General features: G+C 45.2%; 1 protein-coding gene across 1 annotated transcript; it reads right to left on the reverse strand.

The window, feature by feature from the left end:
- Positions 1-4,164: 4,164 nt before the first annotated feature.
- On the reverse strand, positions 4,165-19,317 carry LOC117740393 (ectonucleoside triphosphate diphosphohydrolase 2). Its single transcript, XM_034546765.1, has 9 exons — positions 18,775-19,317; positions 16,627-16,744; positions 15,138-15,288; positions 7,713-7,872; positions 7,334-7,558; positions 6,554-6,823; positions 5,517-5,636; positions 5,145-5,279; positions 4,165-5,029 (listed from the first exon to the last, which is right to left on the reverse strand). Exons 1-9 carry the CDS (start codon positions 18,889-18,891, stop codon positions 4,811-4,813), a joined length of 1,515 nt encoding a protein of 504 aa, XP_034402656.1. The 5' UTR covers positions 18,892-19,317; the 3' UTR covers positions 4,165-4,810.
- Between the last annotated feature and the right edge of the window lie 1,981 nt (positions 19,318-21,298).

Below are 21,298 nucleotides of genomic sequence, written 5' to 3' on the forward strand. Positions count from 1 at the left end.
CCGCTTGGCAACAAAAAAAAAACTTCCGCTCACAGCCTTCAAAGTAAAAGCATGTGCAGCTTTTTCTTCTTCTTCTTTGGATTTAACCGTAACTTACCTGCTTAATGTTGCACTACTGCCATCTTCTGGAGTTAGTTAGTTAGCTCCAGAAGCTGAACAAGCATATTCTGGTTGTCCACTCACACCACACTACAGTGTGATCTTTACTCCTCATCTGGTAAGCCCTTATGGGTTGTATGTACTGATTGTGGATTCTCCATGTGATGACACACTCATTGTTGTATGGCGAGAGAAGGAGGAAACCACGTGTCAATTCAATTCAGTTTATTTTATATAGCCCAATATCACAAATGACAAATTTGGCTTTACAGTCTGTACACATACGACATCCCTGTCCCAGGACCTCACATCGGATCAAGAAAAACTCACAAAAAATAGAAAATAACCTTTCACAGGGAAAAAAGAGAAGAAACCCTCAGGAGAGCAACAGAGGAGGATCCCTCTCCCCGGATGGACAGAAGCAATAGATGTCATGTTTACAGAATGAACAGTGTTACAGAGTTACAACACATTTAATGAATATGACAGAAATTATGAATTAGTAGCATAGGCATGGTCTTCAAAAAAGTCAAGAGTTGCCTTTGGCTTTTAATGTCAGCACACCTAAGCACATATTGAAATGTCTTTGTGTTGCAACAAAGGATTCTTCATAATGATTTTACTTTTTGAGGGTTAAATTGCTTTCATGTTTCTCTTCAGCATATAAAGCAGAGGGCATGGGCCCAATAAATGCAATACAAGTAGTGTGTAATGCACCATTCTCAGCAAAAAATGGATCATTACTTCTATTGTCTAAAGTAAAGTGGTGAATTCAAGAATAAAACATGTGTTTTTTGGAAAATTAGATGCAAGTTTTGTTCAGTAATCCGTCCCTTCTGTATTTTCAAAGGAGGGTGTTGTATTAATAGACCGTACAATAGACATCAAGAAAACAAAATACATATGCGAGTTATTCAAAAGCTATTTTCTACCACATTTGGAAATGTGTCGATATTATGTTATTTAAATAAATTAGAATTTTAGCTTGAATGATTTAAACTTCATCCGAGCAGACGCTAAATACATGAAAAACATCTTTGAACATACACACACACACACACACATACACACACACACACACTGTGGCAGCGGGGTGTGGTTAGGCTCAGCTGCAGAGTGGGTGGAGCGGGGCGTGGTTCAGGGAACGGTGCCTTGATGTCTAAATCAGCCTCAGCTGAGATCAATTGTGTGTGTTTGTCTTCCATATAAGAGTAGGAGTAGCTGGAGAACGAGAAAAGAAGAGCGGGTAGCAGATGCCTGGAGCGTTCGACAGCAGAAACGGGACTGAAATCTATAAAACCTGTTACTGCCCTCAAGATTGTGTGCGTGTTGCCCTCTTTTGTGCCTGCCCGTGACTCAAGCCTGTCATAGTGGAGCCCAACGTGGGGCGGGCATATGGAGCACCAGGAGCAGCACGCCGAGAGGCCGACCCAGCCAATCGTGGTGCTGGGGCAGATGCTGGCCGGGATCGCAGCCATGCAGCACGAGCAAGCGGAGACGAACCGGCAGTTTCTGGGGGCTCTCCATGGCCAGGCTGAGAGGCAGATCTTCGCCCTGGAGCAGATCGCCGGCGGCGGCGGGCCCCTCCGTGCTGGCGGGGATGACCCTGCGCAGGATGACCGCAGCGGATGACGCACAGTCGTTTCTGGACTCCTTCGAGGCTACAGTGTGGCTGGCCTGAGGTCGAGTGGGTGGTCCAGCTCCTGCCTCTTCTGGCCGGGGAGGCACAGACAGCGGCTCTGGGGCTTCCTGGGTGTAAAGCCGTCATAGATCGGCTGGGCCTGTCTCCAGAGGACCACCAGCGGAGGTTCGGTGAGGCCAGGCTGGGGCCCGAGGACCGGCCATTCGTTTTCGCTCAGCGGCTGAGGGACGCCGCCACCAGATGGCTGCAACCCGGAGGCTCGGTGGAGGCACAGGAAGTAGCGGAGAAGGTGGTCCTGGAGCAGTTTGTGGGCGGCCTGCCGGCCCGAACGTCAGCCTGGGTCCACTGTCACCGCCCTGCTGCACTGGAGACCGCCATCACCTTGGTGGAGGACCACCTGGCAATTCATCCACCTGGGCAGGGGGAAGGCGATCGCGCGCCGGCCACGGCCCGTCCGACACCTGCCCCACGGAGGAGGCTACCTCCGCAGCTCCCAGCACGGACGGCTCCGTGGCCGGCACCCCTTTCTCGGGTCCCTGATTCACCGATCACGGCCAGCACCGGCACTCTTCCTGACCTACGGGGGGTTTCTCAAACACCAGGGCAGGAGTGTTGGAGGTGCGGGCAGCCCGGGCACTACCGGAGGGAGTGTCCGCTGATGGAGGTGGGCCAGGTGATCCGGGTTGCCGGCTCTCCAACACCCTCCCCCGGTCCGGGAGCGACGTACCGCGTTCCGGTAAGAATCCAGGGGGGTACACATCAGGCGATGGTGGATTCGGGCTGCACGCAGTCTATGATCCACCAGAGCCTGGTTCGGCCCGGGGCATTGGTGGAGGCATTGTGGGTGAAAATAAGATGTGTGCATGGGGACGTTCACGAGTATCCTATGGTGTCAGCGGAAATTAGACACAGGGGGATGCGCGTCCTCTGCCATTAATGGAGGTTCCGTTTGAGCGAATCGCTATGGACCTCATCGGGCCATTTCACCGGAGTGCACGCAGATATCGCTTTGTGTTAGTCCTCGTGGATTACGCAACACGATATCCGGAGGCAGTGCCGTTGCACAACATTTCTGCAGAGAGTGTCGCACAGGCGCTGTTTCAGGTCATCTCCCGAGTCGGAATCCCGAAAGAGATTCTGACTGACCAGGGCACCCAGTTCATGTCAAGAACACTGAGAGAACATTACGGGTTACTGGGCGTTAAGTCTATTCGGACCAGTGTGTACCACCCACAGACAGTCTGTTGGAGCGTCTGAATAAGATAAGTCTATGATGCGTATATTTATTAATGAAGATGAATGGAATTGGAATAAATGGCTTGACTCTCTGTTGTTTGCAGTGCGGGAGGTTCCCTAGGCCTCCACAGGATTTTCCTCCCTTTGAACTTGTGTTCGGCAGGACTCCGAGGGGGGTGCTCGACCTGATTAAGGAAAACTGGGAGGAGGGGCCGAGCACCAGCAAAAACGAGATCCAGTACATCCTGGACCTGCGAGCAAAGCTCCACACACTGTGTAGGATGTCACGTGAGAATTTGCTCCAGGCCCAGGAGTGTCAACAACGGCTGTACAACAGAGGCGCCAGGCTGAGACAATTCGCACCGGGAGAGAAGGTACTTGTATTGCTTCCTTCTTCCAGCTCTAAACTCCTCGCCAAGTGGCAAGGGTCCTTTGTGGTCACACGGCGAGTGGGGGATGTTGACTATGAGGTGGTGCGTTCTGACAGGGGCGGAACTACACAGCTCTACCACCTCAACCTTCTGAAAGCGTGGAGGGAGGCGGAGTCTGTTTCTCTGGTGTCCGCGGTATCTGAGAGAGAGGAACTGGGGCCTGAGGTCCCAAAATCCACCATGGGGGTAATAGAAGAGTCACACAGTGCCTGTTGTAGTCCCATTGTTTTTGTTGTCAAGAAGGTCGACGAGCTCCTGGACCGACTTGGCCTTGCGCGTTTTTTTACAACCCTGGATTTAACCAAGGGCTACTGGCAGATTCCTCTGTCGCCAGAGTCCAAGGAAAAGCCGGCCTTCTCCACTCCGTTTGGTTTATACCAATTCACCACGCTTCCCTTTTGGTTGTTCGGGGCCCCAGCCACCTTTCAACGCCTCATGGACCAGGTGCTGCGTCAGGTCAGGTCAGGTATGGGGGCATGCGCCAAGGAAGCGCGTTGCTGCGTCCACCTTTCAACGGTACTCCCGGGGTCTCCGTATGGCCGTCCTCCAGGAGGACACTCGTCCCAGCCCCATCCCACCGAAGTAACGATCAACCTGACGAAGCTTTGAGGCACATGGGCGACCCCTAGGTCTCCTCCACCCAACAGGGTCTCTCAAAGAGAGAATCCTGTGGGCCGGGTCAGCCTCAGGGAATCGTGCCACATCTCAAATTATATATATATATATATGAAATAGTGATTGCTTTCATATGAAACTGGTAGTTATCTCCAGTGTGCTTTATTTTACGGCCATAGTGCCTCAGAGTACAGTCACAAAAACGCTGGAGCTTTTTTACATTCCATACAATCAAAAGTTGGTTGTACTTATGACATTCAGACAACCTCCCCTGTAGTGCCAGTGTGCTGCATTCTTTAACCGACAGCCAATCAGAGACAGGATTGGGTCAGTGGCATGTTTCCATTGTGTTGGCTTTGTACGCAGTACAATGGATTTGAAATGACATACAAAAAGACTGACGTTAAAGCTGGTGTTCTTTTTATGCAGTCCCACTCAAAAGTGATTCTAATGATACAACTGTCGTCAAATACTTTGCAGTCAGTGAAAACGCAGTGCAGGTTTCATGCCTTGGAGAACATGTGTATGAAAATATGTACAGTTCCATATGGAAAGGCTCATTCTAAGGTAAGGAAAACTATTCTTAGTTTCAGGTGATTATATACTAACGAAGACATAGTTACGTATATTATAGTCCACTTCTGCAATGCGACACACTGGACCTTTTTTAAATAAAGTTCCAATTCAGCTCTTTAGCGTCGCAACGAGCCAACGTTGTGCCGTAACGGACACAACACCAGCAACATCCTGTTTTCCCGTCTAGCGGCTCTGGACGGTGGTGCAGTGTCTAGATGGGGCTTTCACCGCCTCTTTTCTTCTTCTTCCCGCCACGAGCCTGGAGTAAGATGAGGACCAGGACCGCGGCGAGCAGGAGGATGAAGAGAAAGATGAGCGTTCCCCACGCCGCCGGGGTCAGGGCCTTCCTCAGCCCCTCCGTCTCTGCCGGCAGCAAACTGCTCAGCCTGAGCATGTAGCCCAGAGCCCAACCCACCGAGGTGTCCCCTGCCTGGAGGATCAGCAGAGAGGGGGACCTTTTTAGTTTGTGTGTGTGTGTGTGTGTGTGTGTGTGTGAGATGAGCATGTGCATGTGCATTTTGGTAAAACAACGATAAAGTCCTCACCTTCTTCTGGAAGGAGATGCGTGGGAACGACATCTCATCGAAGCCGTATCCTCTCAACATGAGAATATTAACGAACACAGAGATGGCGCAGTAGTCCTGCAGGCGAGACGATTGCTCCGGCGCAAGAAGCAGCATCTGGAACAAACAAAAAAAGACCGTGAACTGACAATGTTGTGAATGGAACATAAACATAAGCTTAAAGCGCACAGCTTTGAGCGAACACGCTCAACGTCCACCTCAGAGGCGTGATGGGCATGTCGATAGCTTTGAAGGTATTTGGTAGTAAAACAAAACAACTCTGCACATGCACGGACACAAACAAACAAAACAAATACGTTAAATGAACGGCACATGAATAGAAGAGAACGTTACTTCTTTGAAGGTCATCCTGCACACAGCTTTGGATGCCTCCTCCAGCTGTGACGGAGTGCTGGCGGTGATGCTGGTGGTTCGCTGCAGGAAGGCGTGAATGTAGTAGAATGCAGAGAACGCCTGGTGCAAAGAGGACCACATACAACACTAATTGAACACATAATATTCACAGCTTGTGTTTCGATTTGCACATATTGTGCTTTTTCTAGAGATTTTTTATTTGAAATGACTAATACGTATATTTTTTTTTGTATATTTTGGAAGGCAGGACTTTTACTTGTAATGGGACATTTTTACATTGTGGTGTTTTACTTTTCCTGAAGGGAAGATCTTAAATCCATTTTGCTCACAGGTTTCCACTGAGAGAATATGTCACTCTAAAATGCAAGGGTCTATATATCCATAAACCTTTTTCCCTGAGGGACCTCTTTTTATATATTGAGCAAGCTGACGACCCAACTATGACATAGTTTACGGATATTTCATCTTATATTCAATGCTCACAATAACAGGACAGGAACAACTGATGAACTGCACAACTAGAACTGTGAAGCCCATAACCCTCCTGGTCTAGTCTATAATGCTACCAGTGTGGAACCCCCTCCTGGTCTAGTCTATAATGCTACCAGCGTGGAACCCCCTCCTGGTCTAGTCTATAATGCTACCAGTGTGGAACCCCCTCCTGGTCTAGTCTATAATGCTACCAGCGTGGAACCCCCTCCTGGTCTAGTCTATAATGCTACCAGTGTGGAACCCCCTCCTGGTCTAGTCTATAATGCGACCAGTGTGGAACCCCCTCCTGGTCTAGTCTATAATGCTACCAGTGTGGAACCCCCTCCTGGTCTATTCTATAATGCTACCAGTGTGGAACCCTCCTGGTCTAGTCTATAATGCTACCAGTGTGGAACCCTCCTGGTCTAGTCTATAATGCTACCAGTGTGGAACCCTCCAGATCTATTCTATAATGCTACCAGTGTGGAACCCCCTCCTGGTCTAGTCTATAATGCTACCAGTGTGGAACCCCCTCCTGGTCTTACCATGAAGCTTCCGGTGACATTTGGCTGGAAGACTCCATTGAAGGAGCACTGGGAGTACGGGCAGTGCTCGAAGGAGAAGATCTGGGACACGTTGCTCAGACACTGTTCGTAATGTCCGCTGCCGTGTATCGTCAGAGAAGCCTGGGAGTCGGGGGAGCTGGGTTTGTACTCCGCGGTACACGGAGAGTCAAATACACTGTTCAACTCTAAAGTTCTGTTGTGGCCTGCAGGATAGCAGGGGTGAGTGACTGATCCAGAGTAACCCTGAGACTGAGAGAGACGCAGAGATATCCATTTCAAATACTAGAAATAGAATTCGATTTTTTTTTTCATGCACATACAGAATTATGCAATTATGTCGATACCCTAACATGTGAAATAATGTCTCCCTAACACAGTAATGAGAGTCCAACTAATTTCAAGATAATTCTCTCAAATTTCGATATCGACATCAGAATCTGCCTCAAAACTCCAGTAGAGCTTTCCTAATAGTGGCAACTTTATATCGATTTCATGCATAATTTTTATGCCATTTGTTTCACGCTGCTTGAATAGCAGATACCTTCATATACGTTTGAAAAAATATTTAAAAAATATTTTACAAAACACATGTTTAAGTGCCAGTATGTAGGATAAACAGTGAAACATTGATGTGATGTCTGAATTTTGCATGTATATACAAAGCAACTCATATATATATATATATATATATATATATATATATATATATATATATATATATATATATATATAAATATATATGATGACAGTGTGTCATACCTTCACTATGTGAGCCAGCAGCCTCTTGAGGACCTGGTCCTGCCCGTAGCACAGGAAGCTGTGCGTGTACAGGGAGTACTCCTGGTCGTACAGGCGCAGCTTCGTCACGTCGCGCTCGTTCTCCACTTCCTCCGTCGCAAATGTTATCTGGGTGGACGCCCCGCCGAAATCAAGCGCTCCCACTGTGGGCCTGCCGGGGCTGAGCCAGCGCCCCACGAAACCATACTGCGAAGAAATGACAAGGGGGAATAGAAGAGGGAGTTCATTGGAATCGTGGTACGTGAGCGTCGGTGTTGCAGAGGCCACTCCGTGTCACCAGTCCAGAATCATCGTTCGACTTGATTTGGATTACAACGTGGCGACTCCAAAAGCACGGTACCTTGATGAAGTTCTCCAAGAGGTAGTTGACGGTGATCCAGCCGTACGCCCCCTCGCTGTGACCGCTCAGTACGGACGCCCCCTGGAAGCTGAAAGGGTAGGACTGGATCTTGAGGCCCACTTCCTGTAGAATCTGAGCCGACAGCTCTGGGCTTGACATGCTTGTTTTGGTAGAAACAAAAGAGTCTTCTTTTACTCAACCGTGACAGCCGAGAATGAGTTTACACAAACCTCGCTTAAAACTCACTGTATGACTACTATGCAGTTAAATTGGTCCATTTAGTTTCATTACATTTTATTTGTATAGCGCCTTTAAAAAAGGTTCTCAAGGCACTTTACATGGTAAAAACCAACAATAGAAGCAACAGTAAAATAAGTAAAATAAAAAAGAGTATCACAAGCTAAATGCAGATTTAAATAAATGTGTTTTTACGTGCTGATTTAAAGAGAGTTCCAGAGGGAACACCCCCCCCCCCCCCCAGACAGAGTAGGGGGGGGGATCAAGGAGGTTGGCTCGCATCCAGTTCTTTATATCTGCGAAGCAGTTTCTGATGGTGGAGTGGGTAGTGGGTGTGATGGATTTGTGATGCACCCGTTGTATATTTTTACTAGAAAGTTCACGTGTGTTTCTTTTTTTTTGAACTCACTTTTTTTTATTTAGTTTTCAACAACAAACAATATGTATGTTGTATGTATGTTTCATACAGTCGCTTCCTGTCAATTTTTCAGTTGTATGTCTTGGTTCACATGATATTCAGGTACAGTGTACAAGACATAAAGAACAACAAACATCAAAGGTGATCATTCCAAGAATGAAAAGAAGAGGAGAAATGAGGATAATGAAAAGATTGCATAAAATAGAAATTAAATACAAATGATACAAATGAAATAAAATAATTAATTTGAATAATGATTGTCCACTCCTGAGTGTATGTGCTATATATGCTTTTCATAGAGGATTGTGTATGATGTGTGTGTGCCCAGAGACAGTTAACAAGAGCAGTTCAAACAGAGGGCCGAGCAACATTCAGTAATAATAATCATTGTAGTAACAATGCTGCGACAGGACCCCATCGTTTGGTAAAGATAGGCTTCTGGAGCCTTAATGAATATGTGATTCGCTCCATTTGATAGATGTCCCATACTTTTTGGATCCATAAGTCGTATGTTGGGGGATCCGGTTTTAACCATCTGATGGTTATACCCTTCAATGCTGCTGTGAGTAATATGTTTAGGAGGTATTTTTTGGCCCTCCCATCCAGGCCTTCAGGTATCGCTCCCAATAGTGCTACTGTAGGGTCTTGTTGGATGTCCTGTTGGAAGATTTCTTTGAGGGCATCAAAGACTTCTCTCCAGTATGTATTTAATTTAGGGCATAGCCAGAATATATGTGTATGATTGGCAGCGCTTCCACAGTTCCGCCAACACAAGTTGGAATGTGTTGGGCCCATCTTAGCTACTATTTCTGGTGTTCTGAAGAATCTGGTGATTATTTTCCATTTAAATTCTCTCCAGGTGTTTGAGTTTGTAACTAGGTGTGCCTCTGTGCACATTTCCTCCCAGTTATTCTGTGGAATGATCGTGTTCATTTCCGCTTCCCATCTCTGCTTTATCTGTTGGGAATTATGTAGATTCATAGATAGAAATATGCTATATAATTTACTTATTGTTTTCTTATCTTCATTCCCCATCTGTATCTCGATTAAAAACCTTTCTAGGGGTGTACGTTTCACAAGCTTTCCCCACTCTTTGTGTGTTGTTAGAAAAGTTCTTAGTTGTAGGTACCTGTAGAAATCGGTTTTGGGAAGATCAAAATCTTTTTTCAGCTGCTCGAATGTCTTGAGGTTATCCTCATTAAATAACTGGTGCAGGTGAGCCAGTCCCATGTCTGACCACTTTCTAAAGCCCGTATCCAGATTGTTGGGTGTGAAGGTCTTCATAGATCCGATGCTCGTTAGTAATGAAATACATTTTGGAAGCCCAAAAGCTGTCTGTATTTTGTTCCAGATTTTAAGAGTAATCTTAGTCCACTCTGCCACTTCTTTTACGGGCGCATCTGAAAAAGGCAAGACTTGTAAGGGCTCTGGGCATATGTTTTTCTCAATATTAAGCCAGCGAGTGTATGTGCCATTCTGAATCCACACTATCAGAGGTTTCATTTGTGCAGCCCAGAAGTAATATTTTAAGTTTGGGAGTTTAAGGCCTCCATTTAGTTTAGAGAGCTGTAATGTTTTAAGTCTAATTCTAGGACGCTTTTTTTGCCAGATAAATTTAGAAATGATTTTATCCAGGTTATCAAAACTAGATTTTGGAATTTTTATAGGTAGCATCTGAAATAAGTAGAGAAGTCTGGGCAGGACATTCATGCGAATACTTTCAACACGACCAAGCAGGGACAAAGGGAGCGTAGACCATCATTCCAGGTCACTGTCAATGCACCGAATCATTCTACTATAATTGGCCTTATATAACTTCTGTAGCGATGAGGGGATGTATATACCAAGGTACTTTATACCGTCATTTGGCCATTTAAATCCACTTTGGAGTTTTACATTTCTTGAGATGTTTCCATTGATATCCATAGCCTCTGTTTTTTCCACATTTACCTTATATCCAGAGTAGTATCCATACTGTGAGATGAGTTCCTTTAGATGTGGTATTGTTGATGCAGGTTGCGTCAGATATAATAATACATCATCAGCATACAGGGATATTTTATGATCCTCTTTATGTATTACAGTTCCTTTTATTTTATTATCATCTCTGATAAGCTGGGCTAGGGGTTCGATACTAATTGCAAACAGCAGGGGGGATAAAGGGCAGCCTTGTCTGCAGCCGCGTTCCAATGTGAATCTTTGTGATCTATATCCATTCACTTTAACAGCTGCTTGTGGTGACGAATATAGTGTTCGTATCCAATTCAAGAAGTTGGGGCCAAATTTGAATCTTCTTAGTGTTTGAAATAGATAATGCCACGATACCCGGTCAAATGCTTTTTGAGCATCTAGAGACAAAATCATAGCTTCTACTTTCTCTTCTTTTTGATGGGATATTATGTTTAATAAGCGTCATAAGTTATCACCATAGTATCTTCCAGTGATAAATCCCGTCTGATCAGGATGGATGATTTTAGTGATTATATGATTGACTCTTCTTGCTAGGATTGCTGTTAGAATGCGCAGGTCCCCATTCAGCAGTGATATCGGTCTATATGATTGGCACTCTGTGGGGTCTTTTCCTTCTTTATGAATTACCACTATAGTTGCCTCAGCCCAAGATGGTGCCATGGTTTTAGATTCTAATGCATGGTGGTATGCTTTCAGCAACAGTGGTGATAACATATCCTTGAAGGTTTTATAAAATTCATTAATATATCCATCCGGTCCTGGGCTTTTATTATTTTTGAGTGTTGAGATCACCTGTTTGATCTCCCATTCCTCAATAGGCTTCTCTAATTCCTTGGCTGCTGATTCTGTCAGTTCAGTTAATTTTATAGGATTTAAGAACTCTGTAAGTTTTGCATTATCAGAGCAGGTATCTGTATTTTTGTATAAGGATTTGTAAAACTCTGCGAAGGATTCTGCTATTTTATCTGGTTTTGTAACAAAAGTTTCTTTTGATTTAATTTTCTGTACTGTATTAGATGATTGTTTTTTTCTTAATCCAAATGCTAGTAATCTGCTTGCTTTGTTACCGTGTTCATAGTATCTTTGGTTCGTGAATCTTAAACTTCCCTCAATTTTATCTGATAGTAGGCTGTTGAGCTCTCTTCGGGTTGACTTTAGGTCATTTAGGAGATTGGCTGATGCAGATTGTTTATGTTTATGTTCTAAGTCTTTTATTTTATCTTCCAATTCTTTCTGTTTGGACTCTTTTCCTCTTCTCTTAGCAGAGGTGAATGAAATAATACGTCCTCTGATGTATGTTTTGGCACAATCCCAGAGTATAAGAGGTGTTGTTTCCTCCAAGGTATTGATATCCAAGTATTCCTTGAGTTCTGCTGTAATAAAAGAGGTAAATGCTTTATCATTAAGGAGAGATGCATTAAGTCTCCATTGTTTAGAGGTTGGTCTTTGGCCTATGTCCCATTTTAATGCCACGGGTGCGTGGTCGGATATAGTTATAGGAAGAATCTCAATGTCCACTATCCTATGCAGCTCTGCTTTCATGGTAAAGAAATAATCGATTCGTGAATAGGATGTATGTCTGTTTGAGTAGAACGTGAAATCCCTGCCTCTCGGGAACTTGCTTCTCCATATATCTACAAGGCCTGCCTCCTGGGATTGGTATTTGAGCATTCTACTCATTCTAGAGAGCGGAGTTTTAGAGGCAGGTTGTCGGTCCATTAGTTGTGACATTACACAATTGAGGTCTCCTCCCATCAGTAACAGCCCTGTACTATATTGTAGGATCTTATTGAACAATGTCCTGATAAAGCCAGGCTCGTCTTCGTTAGGTGCATATACATTAATGAGGGATACTTCTGTGCCATCAATTAATCCGTTAACTAAGATATATCTCCCCTCTGTGTCTTTGTGTACTAGTTTTTGTGTGAAATTAATTTGTCTGTGTATGAGTATGGATACTCCCTTTTTTCTCCCCGATCGGTGTGAGGAGTAATATACTTTATCTGCCCAGGACCGTCTCAACTTTTCATGTTCAGCATCAGATAGATGTGTTTCCTGGAGGAATGCAATGTGGCAGTTGGCTTGTTTCATCTGATGTAGAATTTTCTTTCTCTTAACAGGGCTATGAAGGCCTTTGACATTGTAACTTATCACTTTTAGCGGGTCCATTGTGTGAAGTATTCAATTTTCATATTTTGGGGGTTTGTGTAGAGAGATGGGAAGCAGAGGCAAACAGCCAGCACATGGGCCATGTATCTTGTTATGTGGAGTGTGGAGAGTTGGACTAGATAATGAAACCAATAGGGATGGGGTAGAAGAGGGTATTTAAGAAAAATGGATGATGAGCTTGTTGTTCTAATAAACAATGTAGGATCCCCAGGGAACAGTGGGATCAGAACAAGGGGAACGCAACAGTCTGGACTGCTGTTAGCTAACATTAGCAACAGTCCGGTGGGACCTAGTCCCTTAGCCACTAAGGGCAAGCAGCAACAGTGCACAGTCGAGATAGAAATGACTATGCTATGGGTGTGCTAAGATAAGGAATAGAGAAAGTAAGAAGAAAAAGAAAAGTCGACACAGAAAAGGACAGTGTCGAGTAATGGCCATTCAGGCCCCTGCAGTTCTTGGCATACATGTGTAAAGTCAAACAGCTCCTTGTGGTGCAGTAGTGCTTGGTTGCACACAGAGCTAAAGGCGTACCAGTATTCTCCTCTTATGGAAGCTGCCAGTGAGCAAGTAAAGTAGAGTGATACAAACAATATGAATAGAAATAGCGGGCACATTATAAGGGTTTGTTTCCTTGTAATGGAGACGGGTATATACAAAAATATTAACTGAGACATATTTTTCCTTTTCTCTTCTCAGGTGTGATTCAAGTAATGTTTTGAAAATATATATATTTGAATATAAAATAAAGTAGAAAATAATGATGTGCCAGTATGTGAAATTGCAGAACTCACTGGTCAGTCCTTACTGTAGTTAACAGTACTGATAGGGATACATTTAGTCTGCAGCCTCAGTAGATGGGATGACTTTCTTCCGGACATACTCCATGGCTTTGCCGGGATCCAGAAACTCCTCGTCTTCGTTGTTGTGCGAAATCCGGAGTCTTGCCGGATACAGTAGGCCGTAGCGGACTCCTTTCCTTCCTCGCAGGGTCCTCCGTATGTCCGTGAACGCGGCTCTGGCTTTAGCAACGCTGGGTGTGTAGTCTGAGAAGATAGAGATCCGGTTCCCGTTGTAGACCAGCGGCGCTCTTTCTCGGGCTCTCCTTAGGATCTCTGCGGCATCTCCGTCATTGTGTACTTTAGCGATGATCACTCGTGGTTTCTCCCGATCTCCTGGTTTCCTGGTGGCGGCTGTGCAGTGCGATCGGTCGATCTTTATGTCCCGGTCCAGCTGCAGGACTTCTTTAATAACTTTGGCAACTGTGTTAGGGGAGCTGGAATCCGGTTGTTCTTGAATGCCGGCTATTCGGATATTACACCGTCTCATTCTCCCCTCCATATCCTCGCATCGGTCTGTTAGAGTTGTGACCTGTCTTTGAAGGCTGGTTATCGTAACTTCTCGTGCGGCCACCTCGTCGGACCATGTTGATAAGCCGCCCTTCACGTCTTGTATGTCGGCTTTCATGTGGTCTACTTCTGTTTGGATAGCGGTCGTGTTTTTAGAAATTTCTGACCGCACCGCTTGTAATTCAGACTTGAGTGAATTGAAATCTTCTGCTAGCGCACTTTTGAGTTCCTCTCTTATAATTTTGGAAATCTCTCCCTTCAGGGAAGATAAGATGTCCGCTTTCATCCGTTCGGTCATACCTGGGCTTTCACTGCGGGTGGGAGAGGGTTGGTCCGGGTCACCTGGTGGGATCTGCCTCGTGGTTCTTGTAGGCCGTGATGAGCTACCGCCGGATTTATATTTGTATTTTTGAAGCTTTTCCGCCATTCAAAAATGATGTAGCTTGTATAAGTCAGCTGTTGGCCCCTTTGTGATGTCCTCGGTGAGCTTTGAGGCTGGTATTCTTGAAATAGTAGCTGTTTTTATGTAAAATATTGTCGGTTCTGCAGGAGCACTGAAATTAGCGACGAGTCGCTCCACTCTCACTCGTGGGCTCTCTTATATTTATTTTTGACTTTGACCCGCGGTTCTCAAATGTTTTGTCGGGGATGAACTTTGAATCATTTGATAGCGCGTGATTCATAGAAGTTTGTCTCCACGCGACTCCACGGCTGTAAAAAAAACTAATGATGCCAGAGTTGGTTGATGATGAGGAGCTCCTATGACAAGAATGAGTAATGTGTTGTTGATGTGTATATATATATATATATATATATATATATATATATATATATATATATATATATAAACAATGTGAAATACTTTTGCGTAAAAGCTTGTGCAATATTCATACATCGACTGGAGCAACGCTGAGGATGTCGACGAGCACGGAAATCAAGAGACCCCTACTTACAGTAGATGGTCGAGCAATATGTTTATGTTCCCTCATATGAATAAATACAGAAAGGATTGGTGCCTACAGGGCTCAGCAGCTCTGGATGCAAAACATGTGATATGAGATGAGTGAACATATAACAGGTTTTTATATTGCACAAGGTACAACGTATGTTGTGAAGAGCAATTTATTGCTTTATCATCTCATTATCGCCACGCTGAATGAAAGGATTAGTGCGTGACAGCGTTGCATGTGAAAGAAAAACAAAGTCAAGTTGAAACACATCCAAATACATACACACACACACACACACACACACACACACACACACACACACACTTTGACTCACTCCAGAAGCCTCATGCCAGCTGTGGCTCCCAGGTACACAGGTGTGAACTGATGTCTTTCTTTGGGGATGTCCTTCATTGCCTGGTCCAGACACGCCTCGAGACTCTGGCCTGCTGCTCCCTGTTGGCCCGCATAGCTGGAGATCCCTCCGCCTGAGCCGGCGATCAACGGCATGAAAAACAAAAAACAACAAGATCTTACGACAAGGTGGACGTGTGGGATCTTGTTCTTGTGTGGGCGGCTGTGACGGACATGCATCACGCTGCAAATCTATCACAATCTCGTGGCCTTTGAATTGTCCGGTTGGAATACGCACGCATCATTCTCCGACGCGGAGATCAAATTTCACTTCTGATTGTGGCATTTCTTACTTTTATGAAACATGACAGCGTCAACACCGTGTTCATGACTAATCGTAACAAAATAAACATTTGTTTAACCGAGCCAAGAGGCCTGATTCACCACGGCCCGAGGTGAATCAGGTAACTGCTGGTCCTCTTCCAGGTACCACTTCCTATCGCATATCGCAAACTAACGGTGACACTCTGAAGGCTTGATTCAGTCCCCTGAATCATTGAAGGACTGGACACCTCAAAATAAGTTTGTATGCACATTCTCTTCTACTTACTGTATATTTCCCGCTAGCGGGGCCAAGAAAGTGATAAACATATATCGCCAAAATATGCAAAAAAGTACACAGCTTCTATTCCGAGCTGTGTGGTGCTAGCTGCTTGACATGCTAATGGTCGCCCAACAGGTAGTGAACTGTGCTGGCGTCAATCAGAAGCCATATGTTGGTAAGAAGAAAAACGATGACTAAGCATAAGAATGAGCAGAAACAAATGGTGTTGGAGCAGCGGTTTGAGATATCTCTATGCAGTTTTTTTTGTTATTTTTTTTTACTGTGAAAAAGATGTTTAACTTTTACATATTCCACATTGTATTATTATCTATTTGCTCCACCGGTGCCTCAAACAATATTGGGCCAGGGAAGTCACGGCTGTTTGCCGATCATATACAGCTATGATGAGCAGCATTTCTTCAGACTTGTTAGATGCCACAGCGCATTCATATTGAAGTAGTTCAATATTGTGTAGGTTTATACGTGGTCAGACCATCATTACATGATATGCTTATTTACTGTATATCTTCAGGACACGTGAAATTCGGCTCAGTCGATGTGAATGAATTGTTACAAAAACCGCTCGGGCGACATTTAATTCTGCTTGGTGTTGGGAAACATACACATACACACATACAAATGCTAAATGTTTTCCTTTGACAGATGCTGTGTCTTATTGTGAAGGGAGAGAGCGGCCTCCAAGACATCCTAAGCCCCGGGGCCTAAAGTAATATTAAACTCTGTAGAAAGAAGGTGGTAAACCTTTCAGAGCCACCTCTGACGTGTACGAGTGCTGGTACCCAGAGTGTGTAATATATGCAAAACATGTTGTTGTTGTTTTGGGGTTGAAGGGAGCGCTGACGCTTACCGCTAACGTGACATTCGCTGTGCTGGGTGACCACGCCGGTGCCATTTTGCTTGTCTCCTGGCCACTTGTATATGTACAGAGCTGTGTGCGAGGATCCCGCATCCAAGACGATCCCGTACTACGGGCAGAAGAAAAGAAAACACACGGAGAGAGGTAGTTAAAGAAGACAGAAGAGCGTGAAAAAGACTTTTACGATGGAGGCTGGGTGACCTGGATTCTGGCATCTGGCACGCTGCCAACCTCAAAGGTTATTTTACACAAGTAAACAAACTGATTGAGGGCCTTGATGTCACCTCACAGCAAGAGGGGCCTGGGTTCCATCCCGGGCGGTCCTTCTGTGGAGTTTGCACGTTCTCCCTGTGGCAGTGTGAGTTCCATCCGGGTTCTCCAAAGACATGCAGCGCAGGTTAATGTGACCCTTAAATTGTCCGTAGGTGTGAATGCGAGCGTGAATGGCTGTCTGTCTCTATATATGTGCCCTGTGATGAACCGGCGGCCTGTCCAGGCCGAACTGGTGTCTGGGAAGTGGCCAGCGTACGACTGGATAAATGAGACTTGTATTAAATACTGCATTATTATAAATCGTGCGATTGCTTGTGAATGGATGTTTTGCCATAATTCTGAACAGATTTGAGGCAACGGACGGAGAGCAATCGATATATATACGTAATGTCATTTTGTGGGTGAGGGATTCCTTTGAGAACGGAGACCGTCGGTCCTGACTTTCCCAGTCGTTGCCATGGCCTCACCACCCGCGATGAAGAACCTGTTGCCATGACACTGCTTCCCCTTTCACTGCCATGTAGAATATTAAGCAACTTGCTTAAATGAAAAAAAGTAAAGGCTCAGGACCAATTGGAAATGCGGCCGTGCGAGAAAGTAAACGGAAAGAGACCACAAACATATCTCCACGTGCAGGAACTCACTTTGCACGCCACTCCACACGACTTCTCAAGCCAGCGCAACAGGTGAACGTCACGCGGAAGCTGCGCTTGCTATCTTCTAGTCATGCTTTCTCATTATTGCTGTGCAGCGAGTCGCGAGGACTCGCTCTGACGCTTGCCAAAAGCACAGAGGACACAGAGCGGCTGTCCTTTCATTTGATGAACTATGGGAACTGTTGGACTTCTCTCCTCAACAAAATGTAAGAAAAAACCCTTCTGTGTCGTTGTGATCCTTTTTTTCTTTTCTTGGTGTGACCACATTGGTTGGGAGTGAAAGGGCGGCTACATTATACAAGGTGGGGGGGGCAGAGGGAACGGAAGCTGGAGTTGACGTGTGCAGTAATCCTGCTCTGAATGCCAGAGCCACTGAGCCTTGCTTTCCACTCAGCAGGTTGCTCCACAGGTAAAGGTCTTTCGTATTATTATTATTATTATTATTATTATTATTTGTTTCATGACAATTTAGCATCAGTATCACAGCCATGAGGTCATCAGTATCACAGCCATGAGGTCATCAGTATTACAGCCATGAGGTCACCCTCTGCAGACTCAGGTAAATGTATATCCACGATGCGTTGTCCAACTATTAAAATGTTTCTCTGTCACAGAGAAAGCCCAAAGCTAATTAGTGTGCACGATTTAGTGATTCGTTCACATGGTTGAATAGTTTGTGACAGCGAACACCATCCAGTCGGCCAGAAGACAACAAAGAGGACATTTATGAGACGCTCTGGAACCAGCTGGGTGGCATCCGCTGTGTCATCAAAGTTGAACAAACTGTCCCGGTCAAATATGTTGAAGTGATCTCAAAGACAACATGATATTGTGTTTAACAGCCTTAACCTGTCCACTTAAGACTCAGTAAAACAGGAGCTTTAAAGCCAAGAGATCCCCCAGTGAGAGACGTAATGGCATGAAAAGTTGACCAGCTTTATGAATCAGACCCAATTTTCAACTTCCATACATTTAGGCTTCAACAGCTGATCGGAGCATATAGTAAACTCACTCTGAGTCTAAAGATATAGAAAGGATGCAATATGCAAACTCAACAGGAGAATCAGACAGAAGTAGGCTAAACGACATCCAAGTAGGTTACTAATGTAACAAATGTACACATCTTTTTATCTTTATGGGTGTATCACCTTTTGGGCTCCCCAGCTTCGGTTACCCTGACACCCAAAATACCCGACGGAGCCGACCTCACCATGAACCCCGGCGCCTCCCGAACGTCCTCGGTGGGGATCGTCAGGAGCAGCAGGGCAACAAGTCCGAACAGCAGCAGCGCGATGAGGACCAGCGGGTGAGCGCAGCGCAGAGCCATGACGCGGAGGCAGCTCTCCCTCTCTCTCTCTCTCTCTTTCGCTCAGTCTCTCTCTCTCTCTCTTTCGCTCAGGCTCTCTCTCTCAGTCTCTCTCTCTCTGTGCCCGCTGGATATCTGGAGCGTCGACGTCCCAGCCGCCAAGCCGGAGATGTGTGTGATGGCGTCCCGTTGGCCCGTTGCCCGCCCCTCTCGCTTCACCTGCTGCGGGGCCTCCTGCTTTACATTTCACTTGAGATGGCAAAGTAGGACCTGGATTTATGCTCCTGCGGCGCTGCCAAGGTCCCGGAACCGTCTCCTCCTCAGCAGCTCCACGGCTACCGGTGCCATGGGGGAAAAATGTGTTTCACCCTCATTCACATTCACCGGTGACTTGGGTTGGAGCTACAGGGTGTCAGCCTACTCACTTCCTTGTTTTCTTTAGAGAGAGCAAACACATGATTCATTATAATACATCAGTAATTAGATAAAAAGGGGAGTGTCGTCTGGCAGTTTGCAGGCTGTTGGGCCGAGGGAGCTGCAGAGCTGCAGAGCTGCATGTTGTTTTAGTCCAGCATTTGCATGCGGATGGGTGCAGCTTGAATGGCAAATCTTGGCCTCATTTGAATGAGGTTTTCACTGTAGGCGTGTGCCTTCTTTGTGCATGTACTTTATTTATTTACTTATTTATTTAAGTCTAATTCTGCTTGAATCCTACTCCGATTCAGGCAGTGTCTACATTTAGCAGAATGTACAATGAGTCGTTGTGAAGAAGCTTGTGAATATTGGACTTGAGCTAATGTTGTCACTCAGGGCACTCGTTTTCATGTTAGTTAGATGTCGCAAAAATATACACTGTTCATGAAATTATGAGTTTATATCGGCCGCCGTAGCGCTGGGCTTAGAACCCGTATTGACACAGTGGCCAAAAAGTGGAATTAATTCATTTAATTTGTTAATTTAAAGTCACTACAAGGAACTTTCATGCTGTGTTGATTTTGGCGGTCCCTGTGGACGAAAGTGGTAGTGTTTCTGGCGGAGACCGGCAGAGCAGTCTACAGAAGTCTACAGGGAGGCCGGATCTGGGTCGGCGGGCTGGCCGTTGCCGGAGGCCCTCGCTGGAATCTGAGCTGAGGGAGTTTCTTGTGAACCTGTATGACTTAATTAGATTTTCCCCGGTGGCACTGATTACAAGCGTATGTAATAATTAAATAGAAATAACCAATCTTCTTTCTGAGGGTCTCGTTTACTTCTGTCATAGAGAGGCAGGCGTCGGTATTACTTTGAGATTGTTTCACATCCAGTGCCCACAGACTGAGCTACCACTGCCCTGCATGGCGGAGGGTACCAGCACTTACAATCAGGTCGTTAGAGAACCAATCAGCACTCGGAGTCACATCAATCTCTCTGACAGAGTGTGACACAGTGCTGCTTGTGTTCAGGGCAGAAGGTCAATGGACCAGAACGAATGTCTCACCTGACAATTTCCCACAACCCACTTTGGCTTATGCAAGGCAGATTAAGAAGGTTAATTAAGAATGACAGCTATGATCTGATTAACGATGCCACTTTAAATTAAAGATAATACCGATAGTGACTGTCCTTGTGAACCCAGCGTACCACTGGTATCACAGAGCGCTAATGAAAAAGGCATGCTTTTAACCTGTAGACGTGTGGGCTGTTAAAAAATGATAAAGTTCATATATCAGCCTGAAGATGCACCTCCCATCTGGTTTACAGATGCAACGTGACATTTTGGATGTGGAGGAACACATGTTTGATTTGATTATAGTCGGTTGGCTTTCCCGTACCCCGGTAGCCTGAGATATGGGGAAGGAACATTAAAATAACCCCCGTCTCGACGAACGAGAGTAAGAGTTGGCTGTGCAGCAGGCTTACGTAAGAGCGGTGCTCTGAGCTAAATGCTAACGTCAGGATGCTAACATGTTAATATGCTGATCTTAAGCAAGAAATGTGCACCACGCTAGACATCTTCAGCGCGCTACCATTTGCTGACATGCACACACAGAGAGCAGCTGAGGCATGGTATCATCTGCTTCATATTCATGTCTGCTATAATACATCCTATTTATCAACTGCATGCTCACTCTTTTCATTTTAGGATGCGTTACGTTTCTTTCTTTCTTTCAAGTTATTCACTCCATAAAAAGAATCCCACAGAAACACAGACACACTTGTTATTATGGCTAACCTATTAGTACAAATTGGCCTTAATAATACACAATCAGCGCACACATAATCATTGCATTCAAGAGTGTTTGTGTCCACTGAATGAATCCAAGTCCAGTCTTCACTCCCCTTGGAGCCCCTAAAACAGCAGTTGCAGAGCTGCTACACCAAATAATGACTTACCGACGCCATAATTTGTGTTGAAATGATGAGTTTAATAATCCATTTGTCAGAAAAGAAT

Source organism: Cyclopterus lumpus, chromosome 12 (genome assembly GCF_009769545.1).
Source record: "Cyclopterus lumpus isolate fCycLum1 chromosome 12, fCycLum1.pri, whole genome shotgun sequence".
Lineage (NCBI taxonomy): Eukaryota > Metazoa > Chordata > Actinopteri > Perciformes > Cyclopteridae > Cyclopterus > Cyclopterus lumpus.

Excerpts from the sequence above, each read along its gene's own strand:
- LOC117740393 (XM_034546765.1), bottom strand. The coding sequence starts at position 18,891 with ATGGCTCTGCGCTGCGCTCACCCGCTGGTCCTCATCGCGCTGCTGCTG. Across the intron at positions 16,745-18,774 it reads GGGAGGCGCCGGGGTTCATG|TACGGGATCGTCTTGGATGC; the intron begins GTGAGGTCGGCT and ends TTCTGCCCGTAG. Across the intron at positions 6,824-7,333 it reads TGCTGGCTCACATAGTGAAG|TCTCAGGGTTACTCTGGATC; the intron begins GTATGACACACT and ends CGTCTCTCTCAG.